The following is a 23952-nucleotide window of genomic DNA, read 5'->3' on the forward strand; positions in this document are numbered from 1 at the left end:
AAAATATTTTAATAACAATAATAATGATAGCTCAATTTAAGTTTCAAATAAGTTTAAACTATCAAAAGTCATAGTATTACAATTCTAAATTAAATATAACACGAATCAATTACTTCCCTTTTGTTAGTAACATATTTGAGTACCTACCCCTATTATACATATACAATTATATTTGTAGTTTGAAGTACATTCCTAGATTTTATAAATAATATCGTAAATTTATTATAAACATTTTACAACAACAAGAGACAGTAACAAGGACGAGCAAATCTATATAGTTAAACAAGGAAATAACCATTAACTATGTCGTTATATCATTATTGTTTGGACAAGAATTAATTTAAAAGAAAATGCTTAATCATACCAGCATTCGTTGAACGAAACATTTTAACATTAAGAAATAAATAGCATAAATAATAATCTAACTAACTGATATGCCAATGCGAGTATTTACATGTTTACAACATATTGAGCAATTAAAATTTCAAGTACATTACCCATTCAACTAAGTAAAATTAACAGACAACGTTGGGATAAAATTTGTATGCGTAAACAATATATTAAAGTGACTATCTGATATTAAGAGCTAAATCGAGAACAATTATATATCTTTTAACTATAAAATGAGGAGATCACCGAATAGTTCTGTTATTTTCTAAGTACTTACCTATTCATTGTTGTCGATAACGTTTAGTGTTACTTACTTGTATCATTTGGTATTTAATAATATGGCATATAATTGACTCCAGTGTATGCCATATTATTAAATAACAAATTCTATTGCTTTTTATAATTGGTATTTCACTTGTAAAAAGTTATTAATTGTTTTATAAGATATTCAGAAAAAATAATGATAGGTATTAAAAGTAGAATATAAGGCTTAACGCACTTAGAGAATAGCACAACATCATAGATTGGGCAGGTGTTATGGCTGAATCTGATAAAATTTGCGCTTGATATAGATCAGAAAAGATTACATCGATTGACGTCGAAGACACGCGGTGTCTAATAAGTGCCATCGTCGGTGAGGTCCTCATAAGTTTGGGCGGGTGGTTGTATGGGCTCAGCCTGATACAAAGCACCTGATACGAAAGGATTGTTAGGTACGTGTGCTTGCGGCGCCGGTGGGCGAGGCGGTGCGATGCTGCCGTATGCTGGTGGCTCTGTGCCTCTGAGTGGCTCAGACGGTTTCTCCGACTAAAATAAATTACAGAACTTACCATTGGAGAATAATTCTCTCAAAAAGCCGTGTTACTCTTTTACGAAAATGTTTTATTAGATAACAATAAGTAATGCTTTAATGTGGACGAAGACTATTACGTCAAATAGTGACAATGACTTTGTGATCGAGCAAAAATAGAAAATTAAATTGTTGGACTGTGTCCGGGCGTCGGGCTGCCTAGACTTGCCATTGGCTGGAGTTTTATGCAGTCTAATAAATTACGTGAAGTTAGGGTCTCTTGGCAACAATTCATAATTTTAGACGACATACAAGTTGCTCAACCATGACAATAATATTTTACAGTTCATTGAAATATACAAATAAATTGACATAATTCACAGCTATGTTCACTATGCTACGTTATTGTACAACTGTATTTTAAATAATTACATTTAAAACATATAAATGATGTGAGCGCTATTCGATTTAAACTAGTACTTACGAAGGTAGTTTCCTGATCTAAAGACTTTAGAGGAGTTTCATAAGGAGGTGCCGTCTCCGCCCACGGTTGCAATTCACCAGAGGCGAATATACCGTATATGGTGATACCGATGAAATGAACTGTGGCACCCATTAAGAATACCGCACGCCATTCTGTTATTGCCTTCTCGAGCTGGTCCTATTATGAAAGTCAGTATATTAAAACGATAAATTTCCAAAATATTATAACAATAACATAAAAAAAATACATTATAAGGAAATTTGTGTGATACTTTAAATTATTGGTAAATCTAACTAAAACGGCAACGGTAAAGTAGTTTTAATAGATTAGCACGGATTGTATTTGCAATAAATTATAAGAAAACACATTTCAATTATTTATGTATCAAGAAGTATTATTTAATATATTCAAACTGTTGGTTATGGATGTATAAAATATACGCTTATTCGCTCGAACTTAGTGTGGCGTAAAGCGGTGATAATAAAGTGCTCAGCGCGTAATGTAGCCACGTGACGCATCGGCGCGCACCCCGACCCCGCTCATTTCAAATTCACACCACGGCTCAAACCGAGCTCGATTTCCTTTTTAAAATTAGCTACGACCCACTGTCCTTTTTGTTTCGCTCAAGAATACCTAGGGCTTCGCTGGGGAGTGTCACTTCAAAAGTTCGATAAGAACGCACGGATAGGTTTCAAAGAATTCAAATGCTATTGAATATAATAAGCACTTCATTGTTCTCCTTTATACAGCACTAGTTTTTTAATTAATGTTTTTATTAAAGTGTTACAAAGACTAACGTCTGTCTCATTGGAAGAATAAAATATTAAGACCACCTTTGATTAAAGACTACACAGATATATATAATTAAAATGCGTATGTAATGCAACTTCTGAAGTAAGAGAATGATAAAATTAAAAAATATATATATTACCATGCAAACTTCCCCACAAAGTTGGTTTGAACGAAATCTAGTAAGTAGTTTTTTTTTTAATACGTCATGAATCGAAAACCGCTAATTACCACAATTTATTATAAACCTTGTTACCCGCTGCTAAGGAACCCTTGATGGGCGAGTCCGACTCGCACTTGGCACTTTTAATGCTTAGAATATACTTCTAATAATCTTTTAACAGATAATCCTAAATTGACGAATGCCATGAACACGAATTATACATATAAAAAAAGCAATAGTTTGTCTTCAAAAATAGTATTCATAAGTAATTTATATATAAAAATACGTGTATAATGTATATAAAAGAATCCTTACCTTCTCTTGAGTCATGTAATCAATAACTATGGGGACAATGAAGCCGGCGATGGTCCCGATTCCGTTGGACAATCCCATGAGAATAGAAGCGTAACGTGGCGCAATGTCCAGATGGTTTACATTGTAGCCAGATATAGCAAAACCGCTACACGCAACGCCCAGGGTCAATTCGATTGTAGCCACATACTAGACAAATACAAATAAAACCATATTATATATAACCTCTTGGAATTCAATTAAATAAAATTTATTTGAATTCGTAAAGTTTCATCTTAAGAAATATCAAATTAGTACATATATGTTTGCGCCCATGGCTTTTTCCGTTTGTAGCAGGAGGGGCAAGATTTTTTTACCATATATATTTTCCGTACCCATGATGATGTGTATGCAAAATACCGTGACTGTCGATTGAATAGTTAAGACGTGAAATTATAGCAAATTAACTTTCGCATTTATAATATTAAGATATATAATGATCTGAATGTATTACACAACATTTTTAGTATCTATGGAAAGTATTAAGTAAAAAATATTGGCAGGCAGGATATATTACTTTTTTTTTTATTTATTTTTTTTAAATATTGGACATCATTACTCTGATCCCAATATAAGTAGCTAAAGCACTTGTGTTATGGAAATCAGAAGTAACGACGGTACCACAAACACCCAGACCCAAGACAACGTAGAAAACTAATGAACTTTTTCTACATCGACTTGGCCGGGAATCGAACCCGGGACCTCAGAGTGGCGTACCCATGAAAACCGGTGTACACACTACTCGACCACGGAGGTCGTCAAATTACATACATATATAATTGTATTTAACTAACATGACAGTTTTTTTAAATGTTTAAAAAGAGTAACTACTGAGTTTCTTGTCAGTTCTTCTCGGTAGAATAGTTTGTTAAATGACAATACAAAGGCGCTTGTAAAAGCCTACTTGAATAAAGTATATTTTAATTTTTTAATATATACCTTGTTGTCGGCATACGCTACGAGAACGAAGAAGAAAGCCTCGAGTCCAAAGCCACCGCAGTTAAATAGTTTCCTCACGTTCGTTGTGGTCATTATGTTGTTCTTACGCAAGTAGTCCGCCATCATACCGCCAATGGGAACCAGCGACGTCATAATCAAATGCGGAATCGCTCCAACGAAACCAGACTACGAAATTAATGGAATAATGACTAATGATAATATACTTTTATCTAAAATCTTTACATTTATACACACACACACACACACACACACACACACATTCGTGTTCTTACCTCAGTGATTTGCATATTAAATCTAGTGTTGAAATAAGCTGATTGGAATATGACGAGCAGACAGAAGTTCCAGGTCCTGCAGAAATTGGCTACGATGATTGCGTAAACCTGCGAAAATAGGTGTTCCAGAAGCTGTGGCCTTCAATTTGATAATATTAGTTGTATTGGAATAATTTACGTACAGGTGGTGAGGTCGCAAATTCTCTCCAAGGAGTGGAAAAGAACCCGGGCATGGCAGCTTGCGTTGCGGTTCCAATTGACTGTTCGATGTACGTGAGTTCTTTTGCCGTAATGTGGGGATGCTTGCTTGGTCTCTCGAAAACCAACCAAAGCCATAGAATATACCTGTGAATGATTTTATTTTATAATAGCTTTGACTCGGAACTTCGCTCACATATTAGTGGAGACAGACTAACACATCTCTATTCCAAATTTCATGCAAAGCCTTGCAGTTGTTATCACCAAAACAAACCTGAACATTGATAATTTTTATAGGTTACATTATATGTTGGGATTTTATTACAAATATTCAATAATCCTATCTCACTTCTAAGTTTAAAATTGTTCTCCCAGATTTTGTACGCTAGTAACATTATATACTAACTAAACTTTAAAATAATTAGTTTTTCTTACCATATAATACCCGAAATTCCATAGAAATAGAAAGGTGTTTGCCAAGAAATGTAGTCAGTGAGGAGGCCAGAAAGCGGCATGCCAATCACGATACCCGCATAAGTTCCGCAGAAGGCTAGAGTCGCTAGACGAGATCGTTCTAAAGGAGGCGCCCACATACGCCAGATGCCGTGACATGATGGATAGGTAACACCCTGAAAAATAACTTTCTTTAAAATTTTAGACTAAAGTCTTCTCTTTTGTAAAAGAGAAGGTTTGGGATTACTCTCTGTGCTAGTTAGTCTTTACAGCTGGTATACATGTGATAAAGATCATTTGAAATGGGCCCTCTTATGCTGTTAAAGTGCATGCTCGACCCTGACTCCGAGAGCTATGGTCGTATTACACATACATACAAACACAAGTTTAATGTTTAATTGGAGAACAAATGGGATTATAAACTTTCTAAGGAGTTATTATATATTAAATAAATCGAAAAAATAAACAATAAACTTATGAACATATAAATACTTTTTTAAATAACAAAAACAAAAGTTCACTCAATATTATTGAACCATTTTTCTCGTTTACAAAGAAAGTTCCACTAATATGATTATATATTTCTGAATAAAGCATAGAAATCCAGATAAAATGGATTTTATACAATCTTTTCGTCATCGCAATAATTCAACATAAGATTTAATAGGGATACGGTACTGTATTGACGAGTCAGCTAAGCTGGGTACAGGCGAATAAATACGTATCTATGGTTACTGGGGGCTCGATAATCCTAAAGAGGCTTTGTACTCTGGGAAACGATTTCGAATGCTCGAAGTACTTGTAAGATAAGTTATACCTATATTAAAATATTCTAGAATCACATATTATATAAAACGACTACTACAGAAATCGTGTATAAAAAAAATTACAATTTCGAATTAAAAAAAAATGCGAATTAATGTATTTTTTATTAAAAAAATTATATGTCAGTTACTATGGAAACCGTATAGAGTACAATACGTTATATTTTATCAGATTTTATAAAATTTGATAACGATAACGGTATATTTGAAAAAATACGTTTAGATTTTTCAACTAGTTTTCGTTCGCGGCTCTGTTGACGTCAGATGATAGGTATAAAAAAGCCTATGTTCTTTCTTGGGGTTCAAACTTGCTTCATATTAAATTATATCACATTTGGGGAACCAAATGTGATTTAATTTGATATGAAGTGGTTTGGCTGTGAAAGAACAACAGCAATTAGTATAGATATCCTAGTCCGACAAGGTCATGTCATATCCACTAACCACCAGATAACTCGCAGAAATAAAATTAACTTATTAGGCAAAAACTTAGTCATTAATATTATATACCGAGATAAACAAAAACTATAAAGAAAATAAAATTTTTAAACAATACTTTTATTAGACTAACGAGATTATATTAGTATACAATAATTTTGCATTTGTTTGATTCAAACAAGATCGCGAAATAAAGGGGATTAAATGTAAACGTGACAACGTACATTCGCTACAGGGCTCAAAATTTGTGCATCGAAAATAAGCTTGATCATGCTCCGTCACGAACTGAATGCCAAATGTTCAAAATTTAAGTGACATGACCCTTGTTACATGTTTATTGTAACCCTCCGGATCTTCGCGCTTGTCTTGTTATTGAAACATACCAACAGCGGACATAGCTTTGAAATAAATATTATTTTTACTCGTTAAAAATAATTATGTAACATATGTATGAATCAAGTGCTTCTGACACAAAACGGGTTTGGTTGTGTAACACAGTACACATTACAGAAGGAGAATACAGGTAGGATACTAATCTGAAAATAGTGTGTACTGTCAAACTCGTCTAAGTAATTAAAACGTTTAGAATATCTTACTTCTAAATAATACATAGCTTCTTACCTCAACGAAACCTTGAGCAATCTTTAGCATAACGACCGCCGCAGGTCCTACAGACATCGCGCCCGGAATAGCCATATTAAATATGGCAGAGGCAACAATCGCTGCACCGAAGATCTTGTTCGCGGGATACATTGATGCGAAATAACCACCTGGTACTTGTGTAATTAGATAGCCGGCAAAGTAAGACGCATCTATCGAGGATTCGACGCTAACGGTCCAATTGAATGGCGTGTCCTCCTTAACTCCAGATGAGGTCTACATAAAAAAAATATTGTATGAAAATTGTCAAAGTTACTCACAAGGATGATATACCATGGTATTTAATTTAGGTCAAAAAGTCTTTTTTTTCTAGTTATTTAAATTATTGATGAATATCGTACAATTCGTACAGATACAACAAAAAAAAAGTCATCATTTAAATTCACGAATGACACTAATGAATATTTTTTTCTATTTTATCTAATATAAATATGTATTATTATTTCCAAGTACTTACATTATGCTTTTCAGTCATCTTAAGTTTTGCCATACTCATATTGCAACGCATTCCGAACATGATGCTGAACCCGAAACAGGCGAGCAGTGCAACAGTGTAGCGCGTGCTTAAACAGGGACAATCCGCACGGACGTATTTGTCTGGTAAAAAGAAAATATCCTTAGGATCCTGTGATTGCATCAAAGTATAAATTGAAAAAGCTACTATATACGGATATATATACATTTATTTGACGACCTAGAATTCCTATTAATTTAAACCAAAAATATTGACAGTAAAATTTAAAATATTACAGAATCACCCAAGATTATATTTAGTAAATAAAATATGTCGTTAAGAATTATCTAATATGAAAATGATAAGTTATTATTAAGATATATTTCTATATCTATATCTTAATGAAATTTCACAATAACCACAAAGGCAATGAAGCTTTCCAAGTTATGAATCAAATAAAATGTCCCCATAAATATATAGTAAAAAAAATATATGAAGGATTATTAAAATATAGTTTTTAATAAAAATTAATTAATAAAAGTTGAAATTACACAACTAGAGTATTTCGAATGTATTCATATAGCAGACGTGTGGTCGTAGACTGATATCAAAGGAAGTATTTTGATATTCGCTATAGTTATTTCTTATTTTGTTACTATGTCACTGACCTATATGACGTGGAGGTGGTCGGTCGGGAGATGGCGGTGTTTCAAGGTCCTCGCCATCATACATTTGATCATAGCCTTTTTGTTCCACGTGAAAGTTCTCATACTGAGCGTTCCTGTAACAAAATAAAAAAGATAGATAACGAAAAATTAGTAAAAAATTGGACATGAAACCTTTGATTATATGTTATTAGCTAATCTTTTTACACCGTTTAAAGAAAACTTATATGTTATATTAATATTATCTTATTTTTTTAGATATAAAAATGTTTTGATAATGAAATCAGTATCGAGCCAAGCGGTATATCCACCTCTACTTAAAATAATAGTACTGTATCTATCACTCGTCTAAAGTTTTTTTCAAATTTTAATTCAATTGTCTTGTAATATTTCTCACACTTTTATTATTTATAGAAAATAATAATAATTTGTCATTCCTTTTAACGGTTAGCAACTGTATGAAAAATAAGTATAACTTAATTCTCCATTATTTATTTCCCAAAAACCAACGTGTAAACAACTGGCAATTTTGAAACCACATAAACAAATAAAATCCAGGAGAAATTTTAACAAAAATACAATTTATCTTTTCGAAAACCAATTTGACCGTCACATTCTGCACAAATTTTCCTATAATTAAAACGATCGGATGCAACGTACTTGGGAAGAGAAAATGGAATTAAAATGCGCCGATCGCAAATAGGAGAGACATGCAGGTGCGCGCCTGCGACTGATCTCGAGTGCTCGTTAAGGAGGTAATTTTATATTCATCCTCGAAACCTGCATCACACTTTTAATACGTACTCTATATTATAGTAATCTAGTTGTATAATAACGTTTCTAAAAGATGTTCCGTACATTTTGAACAAGTACGAAAAGTACGTTGAATAATTTATTTCTTAAAGTAAAAGTAAATAAATGCGTTATTGCTATTTTTGTAAGGTTTCCACTACGCCACTGGAGTACAAATTGTTGGATACACTTGTGGTAGGTTTTCATACGCCACAATTTGTGTTTAATTTACAGGATCATACAGTATCTTATAAAAACAAATGAAAACTCAGCCCAGAATTGAGCCTGATTGTCTCTTTACAGATGTTGAGTTTGGCACTATAATAAAGCAAGTCAGCTGTTTTAAATTTATTCCACAATGCGTAATATATACGTTTATTAGGTGTTAGTCCTGTATTGACAGGATGTATGGCTCTATGCTGAGAATATAAAAGTACATATTTATAAAAATGGGACTAATTGTTTTAAAGTTACTGAAATCAAGGAGTGTGAGATTAACTTTTTATACATTTTTTATGATTTAATTTGATTATAGAGCCATTAGGCGCCAAAATTGAGTTAGAAACCCCTGAACAATGTCGTTGCTCATTGTTTCCGAAGTATCGTTTATCGAATTAGTTTATTAACAAATCTGCAATATTTGGATACAAGAAGAAAAGCAGATTATAATTTATTTATAACATGTTCATTCGAGGTCCCAAAAAATGACAAAATTCAAATTTTATTAGTAATAAGAAAATTATCGCCTTTGTAAATTAAGCCGTTAAATTCTGACTACAGAAATGTACATCAAATTGTTATTTCGCGGTCTTTTTAAACATTCATAAAATCAAAGTTACTGGCGTGTAAATTCATTTTTCCGCTGACAAAAGTAATAAATGTGACTATCTGTTCGGTCCCCTCCGGCCGTAATGAATCGTCGTATAAAAGGCATAACCAAGTGGAAAGGACGCGTCGCGACGCTCCCCCGCGCGTTGCCTGCAACCTCGCTAATGCGTTTAGTTCTGACTGGACGAGATGACGCGTCAACAGTTGCGTCACTAGGGGTACCACTACGTAAGACAAAACCTAAATGAAAATGCTATTTAATAACCAACATTTTAATGATACTTTTCAGATTGGTTATGATAGTTTCTTAAATAAGAGGCGAGGTGATTAATTGATTAGAATATATTAACTGAAGATTAAAGGTTCAAACATCGCTGAATTTTCATGTGCTTATTTGGTGTTTTTCTTATCGTTCTTAGACCACCATCCATCATTGGAGTATCGTGGTGGAATAAATTGCAAACCTTCTCGAAAGAAAATGGAGCCTTAACTCAGCCATTCTACATTTACAGGCTGTAACTATTTTACAATAAATATTTTAAATTATTACTTATCACATATTTTTAACAATGATCTCCATAATTAAACGTTTTCTTATATTTTTCCTCAATCTATAATCTATAAATAGAGTAAAAACTGACATTGTCATGTTTTAATAAAAATATACCTCGGGTAACAATATGAAACAGAGATTATCTGTTATCGTGTACGCTCCCCTTTGATCGCGCGCTTTACGCATTGTGCCGCTAATGCACCCTATGCCTATAATTACGTGACGTCACTAAATGGTATGATTACTGTTTCGTCCTTTTATGCCGTAATGTATAGGACAATTTTAAATTAAACCGATTATTACCAGTAAGTTATATATCAAAAATATGTCTTCAAATTAATATTATTATGTAGTTTGATTCTAAAGGCCTTTTTATATAAATATAATTAGACGAAAAATCAAAGGACCAAGTCGTTGGACTTACTGTTTAAAGTTATTTTATATCCTTGTCTAGTTTTGAGTTACGACATGACATGACTAATGACGTTGCAAACGTCGAAAGATACGACACATGTAATATATCAGACTTTTGAATTATGCCTCGCAAACAATTGTACTATTCGTAAGTTAAACAAATTGTTTTTTTTTTGGAATAAATATTTTACTCTATATTAAAATGTTTCTCATAAATTGAGAAAGGAATGACAACTGTGAGGATATAATTATATTTTTCTTGTATTTTTGAAACAGGTAGGCAAACAGTCAAATGGTCGATCTTGTGGTAAGTGGTCACCACCACCCTTAGACATTGGAGCCGTATTAAATTGCCAATGGGTCACCAACCTTGAAAACCCTAGAGAGATCTTATTATATCCTTTGTGCCTGTAGTTACACTAGCTCACTCAACCTTCAAACCCAAATACAAGGTATTGTTGCTTAGTAGTAGAATATAGATGAGCGGGTGGTGTCTACCAAGGTTGGCTTGCATAAAACCCTACCATCAAGTAAATGTATATGTAACTGACCTTAATGCTATCATGCGATAGTAACAATCTTGCAGTTAATTTTGAAATCAACGCCGACCGAGTTCCACTTAACCAACTTCTGAGTAACGAACTTTGTCGTCTCTATCGCTATGACCCTTTGAGACTTCCCTCACAATTAAAAACTCCATATGAACATGTATGCTATACGTAATATATAGTTCTTACTATATATTACGTATAACATACATGTTAAAATAATTGGTCTTGTTTGTTTAAAATAAAAATACCAATTTTTCTTTTATAATTTTTGATTCTAAACAACCAATTTTATATCAGTATCATCATATCAATCATACATAATACAATTACCGTTTCTGTTTCAAGATTTTTTTAATGTCAAGATTCAGATACAATTTAACCAAAGACTTGGTGCATTTTAAACCACCTGGACTAAACAGAATGAGCTAAAATTTTGCACAACTATTGATACTGGAATGTGTTGTCATATTTCGAAAATCTTAAAAATGTTGCCTGGATATAAAAACATGCACATTAAAAATAATATAAAGACAAATTATAGAAAAGATACGCCAAGAAGAAGAGCAACACGACTGTAGAGATATAATTATTTCTATTAATTACTTTAAGATTTGCTTAACTTAATTAGTGGTAGATATTTAAGTAATTGAACGGCTATAATTTCACGTTTTCTCCAATTTCGAAGACAGACCTGCCCGAGACGTTAAGAGCGGGGCGTTACAAGGAGCACGTTGCGTTTACAATATGCACTTGAGTACTCACTATGAATACTTAGACAGGGGAGGATTTACATTTCGGGGGTAATCCAATTCCATAAATTAAAATAATGAAACCAGAGAAGGATTAAAAATAAGCATAAATTACAATTGATCTCAATTGCAATTATTGACGAAAGAACTTACTTTATTTTATTCTAACAAAAAAAAACTGTAATTAGGTCCAGTTTCACCATACCCTGTTAAATATTTAACGTATTGTTAAGTCAGTTAACGGACTGTTAAAGTTATCGAGTGTCCCACCACGAGTTAACGCGTGTTTATTTGTTATAACAAGCCGTTAAATTTAATCACCGCTGTAGACGTCCGTTAGACCGTAACAGACAATTAAACTCAAGATGGACGCTGCGTACAATTTTATTTTCGAAAATAATATTTTAGAAAATTTAGATTACTTAGACACAATAGTGCGACGCGTGTAAAATTCTTCCGCTAGTTTCTTCCATCCTTCATTTTTGATCGCAGTAGTTACTGCGTCCGTTTTCTTATTTTCAATTAGATCCTTGTATTTTGTAACTAAATGAACAAGGATTTCCTTTTCATTTGACGAAAAATTCGGTCCGCGTGTTTTCTTTGACATAGTTATTTATATTCAATAAGAAGCACACCACAAACACAATCAAAGAGCACAAAATAATGCTGCATAACCTCAGCTCAAAAATAAATATTACCATGTTATAATTATTTGACGTTTCAATCGGTTTAAATCAAAAGTAGTTAACATTTCATTGAAATCACTCGGAGCTAACGATTTTTGAAATTGGTCGCGCAGCACAACAAATGACGTATTATACGACTAGATAAAATATTACCGAACTTCGTCTAAATGACATGTCACAAATAAGCATTTCAATTTGGTTGCTTAAAATAAGAGTGAGTAACTTACAAGCCATTCAGTTAAATGTTCTGTTTAATAACGGCTTGTTAAATTTTGTTCCTGGGACATTTAATGATATAACAGCCCGTTAATTATTAACAACTCATTAGTAAATTACTGATTAAGATTTAACAAACATAGTTTGGTGAAATTAGACCTTAAACTTACTTTAATATTATTCCTTAAAAATATTGTACTCGTTAAATGAAATAACAATAAAAGATTTTCAAACTATTCACAATCATTAATTAATTTTATTTTTAGAATATTTTATAAATAAAACAATATCTTATATAAAGCATCGATTTCGACCCTGGTGTGCACGTGGGTGGAGGGTAGCTATTACACCCCAGAAGCCACCCTCTCTAATTGATTTACAATTGTCGGTTAAATTTGTTTTCCGACCACCCACTGATCGGGGATCGTAAACGCATAACATTGCTGTACCTTTAAAGGCAAAAAGTCAGAACGATAATGTGTGAAAAGTTGTTTGTGTCAAAATTTATAATTTAGATTTGGACCTTTACGTCGTACACAAATATAGAGGCCATAAAAAGTACTTATTATCAATTTAAATAGAAAATAATGAAATCGTTCTAATGAAATTACATTACTTTTACAACTTACTAAAAATAAGGATTGAATTCGATAAAACGTTTAAGTGATAAACGTTTTATGTAACATAATCAATGTTACGTAAAAAATATTTTCATTGAATAAAAATAATGTTGTTCTGGCAGCTCTATCTGTAATAACTGGCTGGCATGGGCAGCGTCTCCTACTAAGACAGGAAGGAGGATAGTTTTGGGGCAAATTTGCCAATTTTTCAGTGCCTCGATGATGATGTTTGGTGAACGATTATGTCTGACATAATCGTTCACCAAACATGAATCATGAAATAATTTATAAACAAATGAAAAACTCAATGGCACGTCCAAATATTTGAACAATGATTACTAATTATTATCTCGTCTCTTTATAAATCTATGTATTCTATCCCCAAATACATCTTAGATAAATATGATTTTCCTTAGCATTGCATTGTATTGCCCTAGTTTTAATAAAGTATGTACATATTCTCTGTTAACACGTAACTTGTTAGTTGGTAACTATTTCTAATTCTCTCATCAATGCTCCAAAGAATGAGGCAACACAATGAACTCCCTCAAGTTCTGCTGCAGGAACACTCAAAGAGTCAGCAAGCAGTCCTACTTTTGCGAAAAATTCAGAAGAATCGAATCAATAGTCATTCCATTCAAAGAATCTACGAGAAGCGAGTCTGTCAACTTCAGCGAATTGCCCTGAGTGAATAAAACATGTAATAAATGTGGAAGCCTATTATGTAGTTGCGTAAAAGTATTCGATATAGTCACAAAATAATTTGCAAAATTAACTTTATGTATTTATGTATATAATACTAGGCTATAAGGCCAGTGATTAGCGTATTCGGCTGCAGATCCCGTTGTCCTGGATTCGAAGCCAAAGTGGTGCCAATATAAAGTTATTTTGTTTAACTATCAATAATTAATCCTAACGTTTCTATACAACACCTTATAATGAATATTTTTTTGCTTTTCTGCATAAATCACAATTAGAACTACTGAACGTAAACGGTTTGTGATTGATCCATCGACACAGGATCTTCCGTAGATATTAGGTATAACTTTTAATTGATCTTTTTTTTAGCGAGCGTGTAACGGCTAGTAATATAAATATGAAAATGAGTTTGTTTCACCATCATGAACTTTGTTGTTGATACACGTTTTCAGGGGTTTTCGAGCGCGGAAAATACAAGTATATAAAAACATTATTATGATAATATCTCTTTAGATAAATGCATTAACAGTATTAAACATATTATTAAAAAAAAATAGTCGATAAATAACTCATGGCATTGTTTCAGATTTCAGAAGGCGCGGATATAATAGAGTTATGACAAAAATGGCGTTACTCCCTAAGAAATATCACTCGGTGAACCCGAGACGCTTGTTAGTGTCTTCGTCTTTATTTATGGCCAGATTTATTTTATGACCGGGGCTAGATACCGGCTGAATCGAATGAGCCGGAAATCAGTGACAAAACAATATCCCGAACCGTTTTTGGGCCAAAAATCGTAAAAATTAATGATAAAATCAATTCTATTTGCACGTTTATAATATTTCGTTTTAAGCGTATCAAATAATTAGACTGCTATTAGTTTATTCAAATCTGATTCGAAAAAAGAAATTTGGTTTCTTTAAGTAATTGAATTCTCTTTGTTGCCTTCACGCTAAACATATTTATAGTTTAGGGAAAGGGCAAAATGCTTAGAAGATATTTATGTGTGTTGTGTGAAAGGTCAATCACACCAATTTGTACTACAAAAGTGTGCGAGGATACACTTTCATTCGTCTCATTAGGAACGAAAGCCTTCGCTTTACATCTACTACTTGTTTTGCCTAATTGAATCGATGTTAACCGTATTTTTAATAAGATCTATATTTATATTAACCACATACAAAACACATTTTCATACTAAAATTAAATTAAAAAAATGAAAAGGTTTATAGTACTGAAATATCAAAATTCACAAAAATATAAATAAAAACACGTCCAAACAATCGAACGTGCTTTCAACAGAACGTTTTCGCATTTTAATTTTATTTTGCCGCTTAGCGTAGCTTGGAGAGTTCACCAAATAGAAATATCATAAAAATCGAAAGCAAACAACACAGCGTATCGTATTTGCGATGATATTTGGTTCGCAGATTCTTATTCTCTTTGCCGAAGCCTAATCTGTCGGGAGGAACGGCGCGCACGTTCCGGACCGACCCTTATTGTTTCTTGAATTTCTGCGATCAGTTGTAGACATCTTATCGATAGATGTACATATAAACATGTAGCACTCAAGTTTTTCATTATTTTATTGGAACACTTTACACCAAGATTATATTTGACATACGAATAAGTTAAGTCTTAAACAAAGTATTATCATTTTATTTCAACATAGATAACTCTATTAAATCTGTGAGTGAATGGAATGCTAATTTATTCAATGAACAAGGCAAAGGGAAACAATCTCATTCCTTTTAACCGAGTCGAACTGTAAATGTTATCAGCGCGCTTACTGCAGACTGTAAATAAATTGAAGAGAACTCTCGAAGAAGGAAAATCCCTACAAATCTACGCTTAATCCCGGGAAGCGATTTGAAATCCAGGTTAGTTGTAAATATCAATTACACAAATACCTCGGCTTTAGGGTGAAAACGCTTTACACGAATTGAAACTCAAGGGCTGCAAGAAATGATCGTCTCGTTCGCGTCGAATTCTTAGCGTTTATGTAACTTTAAAATTTAACTCAGTACCTACAGTAAAATTTAACTCAGTACCTACACTGTTAATTATTATGTGACGCAAACACGTTTGAATAAATTACAGTTATTACAAATATTGAGGTAAATTAAAGTGATATTTCTCATTTTTAAAAGACTATTTGCAGAACTATTGTCATGATTTTATTAGAACTAATATCACAATTTATTTAAATGTATACTTCGCATATAATTTTTATAAATAAAATTCAATTCAAATAATTTCAAAAATAAAAGTACACTTGAGCAATTGAATGGTCAATTTACAATAAAAAATTATCACTGGTACTGTACTTGGAATGTATCAGTACTTGCATTTGAACCCAGAAAGATTTAAAAGTTAAATATTATTCGAATAAAAAGTCATAACGATTTCATATTATTTAAAAGAATTAGTAAACCAAAACATTTAATGTAACAACACTTAAAGTAAGCCAAATAAAAGATTCTAGCAATATAAAAATAATTTCGCATTTACGAATTCAAATATTGATAAATGATCAACGGGAACAGGGAAATAATGAAAAAAAAATGTACAAGACCGAAGCAATTGGACTAGAGTCCCGTGGGTATTACGCCAATGACGTACCTATAGACTGACGTACATTTGGTAACGACAATTTTAATAATCGCGTCCCAAGGTCTCATTTTGTATCGATTTTTTAACAACCTGCTTCGTCGTCTTCCTCTGACAAGTAATTATTGTAATGAAATCGTACCGACTGATATACATTCGTTTTAAAATTAAATTAAATACAAAAAATATTAAAAAATCCGTACAATGGTAAATTTCAACTGATCTCAGTGATTAAACATTAATGAAAAATAAGGAAATATTAAATAATTACGAACATTATTCGAATATTTTGGCAAAGCAAATAAGTATCGGTATAGATAAAACTCAAATGTAGCCGTTCATCTATATATCAATTTACTTGATTGGTCTTAAATCACGAAACAACTCGCCACGATGAATGGTCACACCCTGAGCCCACATTTATTCAACTTTATATCTCGGAAGGGAGAAAAAAGGGTTATTGGGGCGAGACAAAACTATATGTCCGATTTTCACACGTAATTTAATCTAACCGTAGATCAGTTATCATGATCAATATTTAACTGATTTGTTATTGTAATAGTTATTTCACAAGCCTGTGATTCCTAAGGTATTATGGATCAAATAATTTTTTTTTTTAAGGTACATTTTTTGTCAGGAACTATTTTACTAGCCCTGCACCTGGCCATCTTCGGTCGTGCCAGATTAAAATTCCATGGGATTATGAGAGTTAGGGATTAGAGTGCTTGTGTATTAGCACATACATTTGTGAACTGTAATACCTGCTGCCCATTTAAGTTGTATCAGTTGAGGATGACCGCCGATTGATTGGTTGACAAAAAAATCAGAATTAAGATAAAAATGTTGAAAATCGAGTAAAAAAAATATGTCATGACACTAAATGAAAATTGTATGTTAAATGTGAAATGAGCTGTTTCCACGCATATATGGAAACAGCTAATATATCGTCGAAAAATATATAACAACATACAGCGCCGTATAATATATTTTAAAAGTATTTTACGACCATAATTTTCTGCGTACAAATTATTTTTTTTACTTAATAGCGATAAAGACAATATAGTACAATCTATGAAGGCTTACCAAATAAGATACCACTCTAGTATCCTTACATCCGTCATATAGTTGTAAGGATTTTCCCCATATTCAAACAATTTAAAAAAAAAAGTCTCGCTGTGCCATTAAATATATAATAAAATAAAGTCACTTTCCGCCGATAACAAAAGTAAATAAAATATAAAAAAAGCTGAAAACTCCCTGCTAGTTCAATCATAAAAACAAATTGGCATAGTTGACAACGTAATTCCATCCCCGGGGATGATCGCGTACAGCATAATATGTGACTCTGAAGACATAAAACTTAACTATGCCTTGATATATTGTAACAAGGGTCGAAATATTACTTGCAGATATCATTTTATTTTTATTATACGTCAATATCGACATATAGTTTTATAAGTGGAACATCATTACGGTAGTATCGATTAAATTAATAAAATTAAAGCAAAGTAATGAATAGTTATATACGATTACTGTACAGTAGTATTATCATGGCTAATTATGACGGTCATACACACAGCATCCATAATAAAAAATATTAATAAAAAAAACTAATGTTTTTTTTTATCGAATAAGTTTTATTTTGTTAATTTGACATAAGGAAATTAAAAGGTTTTATAATCTGTATATAATATAAACAGTATAAGTTAATAAAAAAACATATTTAAATTTACGAACGTAATTTAAAAAAAATATTAAAGTAAATAATAATTTCTAAGTTGTATACGTGAATTAATTCATTATTTCACGGTACTTACAGTAGTCGACGCCAAAACATTTTCCCTGTGGATTTCTTCGCGTTGAATCAACAGGTTATACTAGAATCACACCCTTAGAGTTTCCTTAACAATTTACCACCTTATACCTTAAGCGTAGGGTCTTTATTTCAATTACTTATCCCGAGGGAAAAGCAAAACAACCTGTAGGATCATTGGACTAGATCAAGAAAACTATTGTCCGTTTTTAGTTGATTTCTGTATCATTTAATGGAAAATATGAACGGCAATGTGTCTTTATACGTTAGGACACGTGTTACCCCACAATGAAAAGTTTAAGCTTTGGTACAATTTCACAGTTTCACTATGAGATCTGAGACTGAGAATGAAAATACACTTGAATTACGCTGAACAATTAATTTATCGTATTTGATCGGGAGCGTTGAGACGGTAGTGACGTCACGGGAGCTGATATCAAACTAGCCAGAAATGCGTGCCACGCTCCCTCTGTCCTTTCTCGGAGCGAAATTCTGCAAAATTTTCATTTTCTCTTACGGTTCCGATAATAATTAATGTATAAATATTAAGTACGTTAATTAATATCATTATTTAACGATCGTTGTATTCTATGGTTATAGGTTAGCATAAATATTAAAAAAAATACATTGTTTTTAAATTCACTTATGATTTATTAGGCGTTTTAAATTCATTTTTATATATAATTACATGTCAGTAGTAATATATAATTTGTATAGTGTACTTATTTTTGAATACAAATTTATTTCCTCATCGACAGCCTTAGTAGCTTGAGTTTATCAAACAACAACATCGATCGAGCCTTTATTCCTATCTTATCACGTAAACGTGATGACGCAAGAGGAAAAATAACACTGAAAAGCGAAATTGTACTCAAGGTTTATTTACTTTATTTTTTGTTTTTACTAAATAGCAATTATAGACGCATATTTTATTTCTAATCAATGTTTCTTAGATATAATAGATTGTAAATAATATTACGTGATAAATGATATTGAATATTATATTAAAAATAAAATAATATATTTTTCGCAAATTGTTGCAGAATGGCGTTAAAAGTCTTGCGAATGCTCCAGATTCACAGACAATGCCCCAATTTATATCCAACTCACTTACTGGAGTAAGGCGAGACAAGATAGTGAAGGAAAAGGATAAATAACTTCTATCTCTTACTATTATCACTCTCTGTTTCATAGTAATTAAAGTTTACAATTCAGTTTTTTTTTTTTTTTTTTAATTTTACTTAGTTTTCACATAAAGTAACAATTGTATATTTCAAAGTTGCGAAACCGAATTTGAACTCATTGAATATTAAGTAACTTCTATCTCATATTATTATCACTCTCTGTTTAATAGTAATTAGAGTTTACAATTAAATTTTTATTTAAGTTAGTCTTCACATAAAGTAACACTTGTATATTTCAAAGTTGTGAATCCATTTTGAACTCATTGAATATAAAGTTAGTAATATGCTTCTAAACTAGTTGTTTTCACTATTATTAGTGAAAGTTAAAAATCTATGTTTATACTAATAATGTGTTTCTTTATTAAAGAGATAGTTGTGTTTGTTTATTACGTGTATTGACAGTTACAGCTACAGCTGGTAACTCACAATTGATTATCGCAAATGGAACCGCTGGACATCTGCCGAACGACGGCCGAAACCGCGGGCTGGAACTAGTGAATTATAAATACCAGTTAAACTTATGAAAACGCAATTGTGCGTACTCGGATTTGAACCTGAATTCTTCTGTTGTACGTAATCTATTCACTAACATTTATGTAATATTTACAATCAAACTAAATATAATTTCCTGTTACATTCGTAACAATGAATTCGGTATAACAAAGGACAGATAATGTAATAGCCTAATGGTTATCAGTATGCGCTTACAAGCATCGATGGTAAGAAGGTTAAAAAACGTCACAAAGCCAATTACATTAAAACATTCGAAGCGGCACAAAGGGCAGAGAACAATGGAGCCTGCAAGGAACCCGCGATACGTCTTTCAATGCTTTTAACTTTCAACTGATGGCAGCGAGGGAAAAATGGTGACGTTCCGCGACAAATGCCCGTAAAATAGGGATGTAGTGACTTATTATTGATATCGATAGAATTTATTCGATTTAAAATAATGTAATCAATTTATATAAGTAAAAAAAGTAGAATTAAAGATAAAAAGAGATAAAATTAAAATCGAATTAAGAACCCACTTCCGGTAGCAGTCGCTAATTAATATATTATATCATAGTAACAGTATTAAACGAATATCTTAATATTTACCTGGTATATTTTTGTAGAAATTGTCTGTTTGTTTATTCGTTTTAAATAACGATAAGATATTAAGAATTCAACAGAAACATAAACATTCGATTCATATTGACAGAAGCCTTAAAATACGTATAAACACATATTTTCGTATAATATAATTCTCAATTAATAAATGTATAGTTTTCGTACATCAAAATGAAGATAAAAAAAAACCTTAAACTTACGTTTTTCATGCGTGTTACTAATAGCTCAGATAAACTGTTCCTACTACGATCACTTCTTGATGAATATATATTTATTGATATTACAACACTATTCCACTTAACCCCTAATATCAACTTTAATTTTACTTTCAAAGTTCCGATAATAGCTTGGTCGATATTCGAAATGCAGTTCTATCGCAAATACATAATAAATATCATATATTATTCGTGCTCTCGACCATATCACGTAAATTCAATGTCAACGTTAAAATCTTTATATTAAACTTGCTTATTGAATATAAAAATATCTACCACCGGTTCCGAAAAAAAACACTTCGGACCTCATAAAAACTGGCAAAAGAAACTCTGGGGGAGTTTCTTTTGCCAGTTTTATTTTAAGATGTGTAAAATACATTTTTTTTTTAAATACATATTAAATAGCCGATTAACGATCGTTTTATTCTCAAGGCATGCAATCGTCCAAAAATTAATTAGTTTTATTATATTTAGCACACAAGCGTTCCTTAACGGTTCTTTCAAATTTCAAATTTTGTTAATTTGTCTTTGTTACTCTTGTGGTTGGATTAGACTAAACACACTTACTAACCTTTGATGACCTTTAAAATATCGAGATTCTTGTGCATTCTTAAGCGTAAACATTTTATTTTAGTGGAGGACAGTTTAGCTGAGTACCGAAACTGGCCTGCGCGATGTCTGAGTACGAATATATTTATGATACAATACAATACTAAAAAGATATATATGATGATACATGATAATAGTCGTTAATTGTCATGTAAGTTTTATAATTTAGAAAATATGTTTACATTAAATTAACAATACTTAATAGCAGCATAACCGATTTTACTAATTAGGATTTACAATAAAAATTAAAAAAAAAAAACTTAAAAAGTGACGACTACACTAGCTTTTCAGAGACTACAGTCATCATTAATTGTAAATTCCTTTTTTTTTTCACTTATAAATATTTACTGATAATACTTCAAAATTCTAAATGAAATCCTTCCAGGATAAATAAAATAATGTATTTTTTCGATAATAACATAATCCTGTTAATAACATCACTAATAAAGAAGTGAGACGTAACCAATAGGGTATCACGGGTTGGTTGCACCGCAAACTCATTTTATAAATCGTACGTTCGTTCGCCCGGAACCACGCGTTAAGTCACCCTACTTCAGTAATACACCCTCAGCACTAAATATTATATAGATAAAAACGTAAAGTATCATAAACAAACTTTTAACTTTTTTTACCTGGGTGACACATTAAATATCATTTTAAAGAAAAAGTTACTAATTCCTGAACAGAATAAATGGTACTTAATTACTATCTATATTATAAATCAAAATGATATCTACTCATATTTCCTTATTTTAAAATTGTTGGTTAAAAATGTAAATTATTTTTATTGAATTAAAAAGTAAAAAAAATACAGTTCTATAAAAAGGATAGATAAACACATCCCAATATTCTTTTATATAAACGACGGTCGAAGCACTCGCTTAATAGACAGTATCAAGCCAAAGATCTTAAGTAAATCAAATCGCCCCATGAATGGGGAATGAACCCGGGGCTTTTCACGGAGTTTTCTGCAGATGGCTATCACAATAGCCGGGGATCAAGGCAACTTATCTCTGAAGAGGTCAAAATGTTTCTTAACGCTTATTTAAGTCGCTCCATTTTATACAATATACGTGAAAGTATAATTTTACAACTTGCCATCACGTCTAGACTAAAATAATCCAATTCTAAACTTTGTACATTTATATAACTTAAAGAAAAACTTAAACGGTTGTATTTATTAAACTTACTTAAGAATTCATAAAAGAAATACTTTAATATAACCTATCATTATTACCATCACAATATTATTAATTTTATTACGATAATATTTTACGAATACGAATCAGAAGATAAATTCTTAAGATCAAATTTACATTTTTATGGTTCCTAAGCACTCAATAAAAGCTACCGCAATACAAACGCGAGATCTTGCAACAGGCACAAATCTGTAAAAGCCGAGTGAAGCCGTACCAAACCCCTTTCAGTTGGGCGAAACATTTCACCGCTACTATGGGCTTTGAAAAACAACAATACAGTACGCCATACGTATGTATGAGGATACGCAATATACTTTAAAAGTACGGACCACAGACTGACGAAACTTATAGAGGCACGCAAGAAGATTAATTGAAAAAAAATGTTAGTGTTACAAGTGTACAGTGGTATAAGTTATTGTATTCATGATAGCCTTCGCTATGACATAAATTTGAATTGTTTCAATTCACAATTATCCTAGAGAGACATTGTCGTCTTTGTCATTCCAACTAATAAACATAAAAGTTTCTGCTCACGGTGTTCTGTTGGAGCTATCTTTCCTTTACTTCTATTTCTTTCCTCGATATTTTCAAAGCGATATTTTAGAATGATAAGTTTTCACATTCATATTTTTTTTTTTGTGGTGGCAATAAAGAAAAATGTCATTTATTATTATTTATTATTTTCAATCATTAAGTCCTCATTAATTTATTACAACCCTTTATGATTAAGTAACACAATAAATGGAATTAAAAAAAATCATGTATAGCTCCTCTCCACAGCCATTTGCAGTATTTTATCAAGTCTGCACGGAACCCCTCTCTGTTAAAGAGCCACGCTATTTTCATGTTTCGAGACTACAAATGGGAATCCATTTAAATACTGGGCTAACGTTTTAATACGACATCTTGTTAAGTGTGCAAAAATAAATTGAAAAATAAAACAAAGTCAAATTTATTCAAAAATAACGATTATTTTTAAAAAAGTTATATAAAATAAAAAAAATAAAAATTATCAATTATTTTATGCAGAAAACTATAAAAATGAAAAAAAAAACTGTTGATAAATAGCATAAATTATAAAAAATGCTCTTAAAAAATTAATAATGGATCGAGTTCCAATTCCTACTTCTTAAATGAAAACTTACTAATGATAATGATATGGACATTACTTCACTAAATATATTAAAAATCAATTATTTAATTTTGTAGTAAC

At 31.6% G+C, this 23952-nt stretch overlaps 1 protein-coding gene across 2 annotated transcripts in view; it reads right to left on the reverse strand.

Moving 5' to 3' along the window:
• Window positions 1-813: 813 nt before the first annotated feature.
• The window catches only part of LOC125066268 (vesicular glutamate transporter 1), a 55191-nt gene continuing 32052 nt past the window's right edge, over window positions 814-23952 (reverse strand). For both annotated transcript variants that reach the window (XM_047674285.1, XM_047674284.1), the window contains exons 4-13: window positions 7895-8007; window positions 7230-7369; window positions 6734-6988; window positions 4833-5026; window positions 4382-4544; window positions 4200-4307; window positions 3907-4092; window positions 2932-3117; window positions 1665-1841; window positions 814-1197 (exon numbers count right to left, since the gene is read on the reverse strand). In XM_047674285.1, coding sequence (XP_047530241.1) covers window positions 1006-1197; window positions 1665-1841; window positions 2932-3117; window positions 3907-4092; window positions 4200-4307; window positions 4382-4544; window positions 4833-5026; window positions 6734-6988; window positions 7230-7369; window positions 7895-8007 — 1714 coding nt within the window. In that variant the 3' untranslated portion in view covers window positions 814-1005. The remainder of the gene's footprint in view (window positions 1198-1664; window positions 1842-2931; window positions 3118-3906; window positions 4093-4199; window positions 4308-4381; window positions 4545-4832; window positions 5027-6733; window positions 6989-7229; window positions 7370-7894; window positions 8008-23952) is intronic.

This window comes from Vanessa atalanta, chromosome 9 (assembly GCF_905147765.1).
Source record: "Vanessa atalanta chromosome 9, ilVanAtal1.2, whole genome shotgun sequence".
NCBI classification, from domain to species: Eukaryota; Metazoa; Arthropoda; class Insecta; order Lepidoptera; family Nymphalidae; genus Vanessa; species Vanessa atalanta.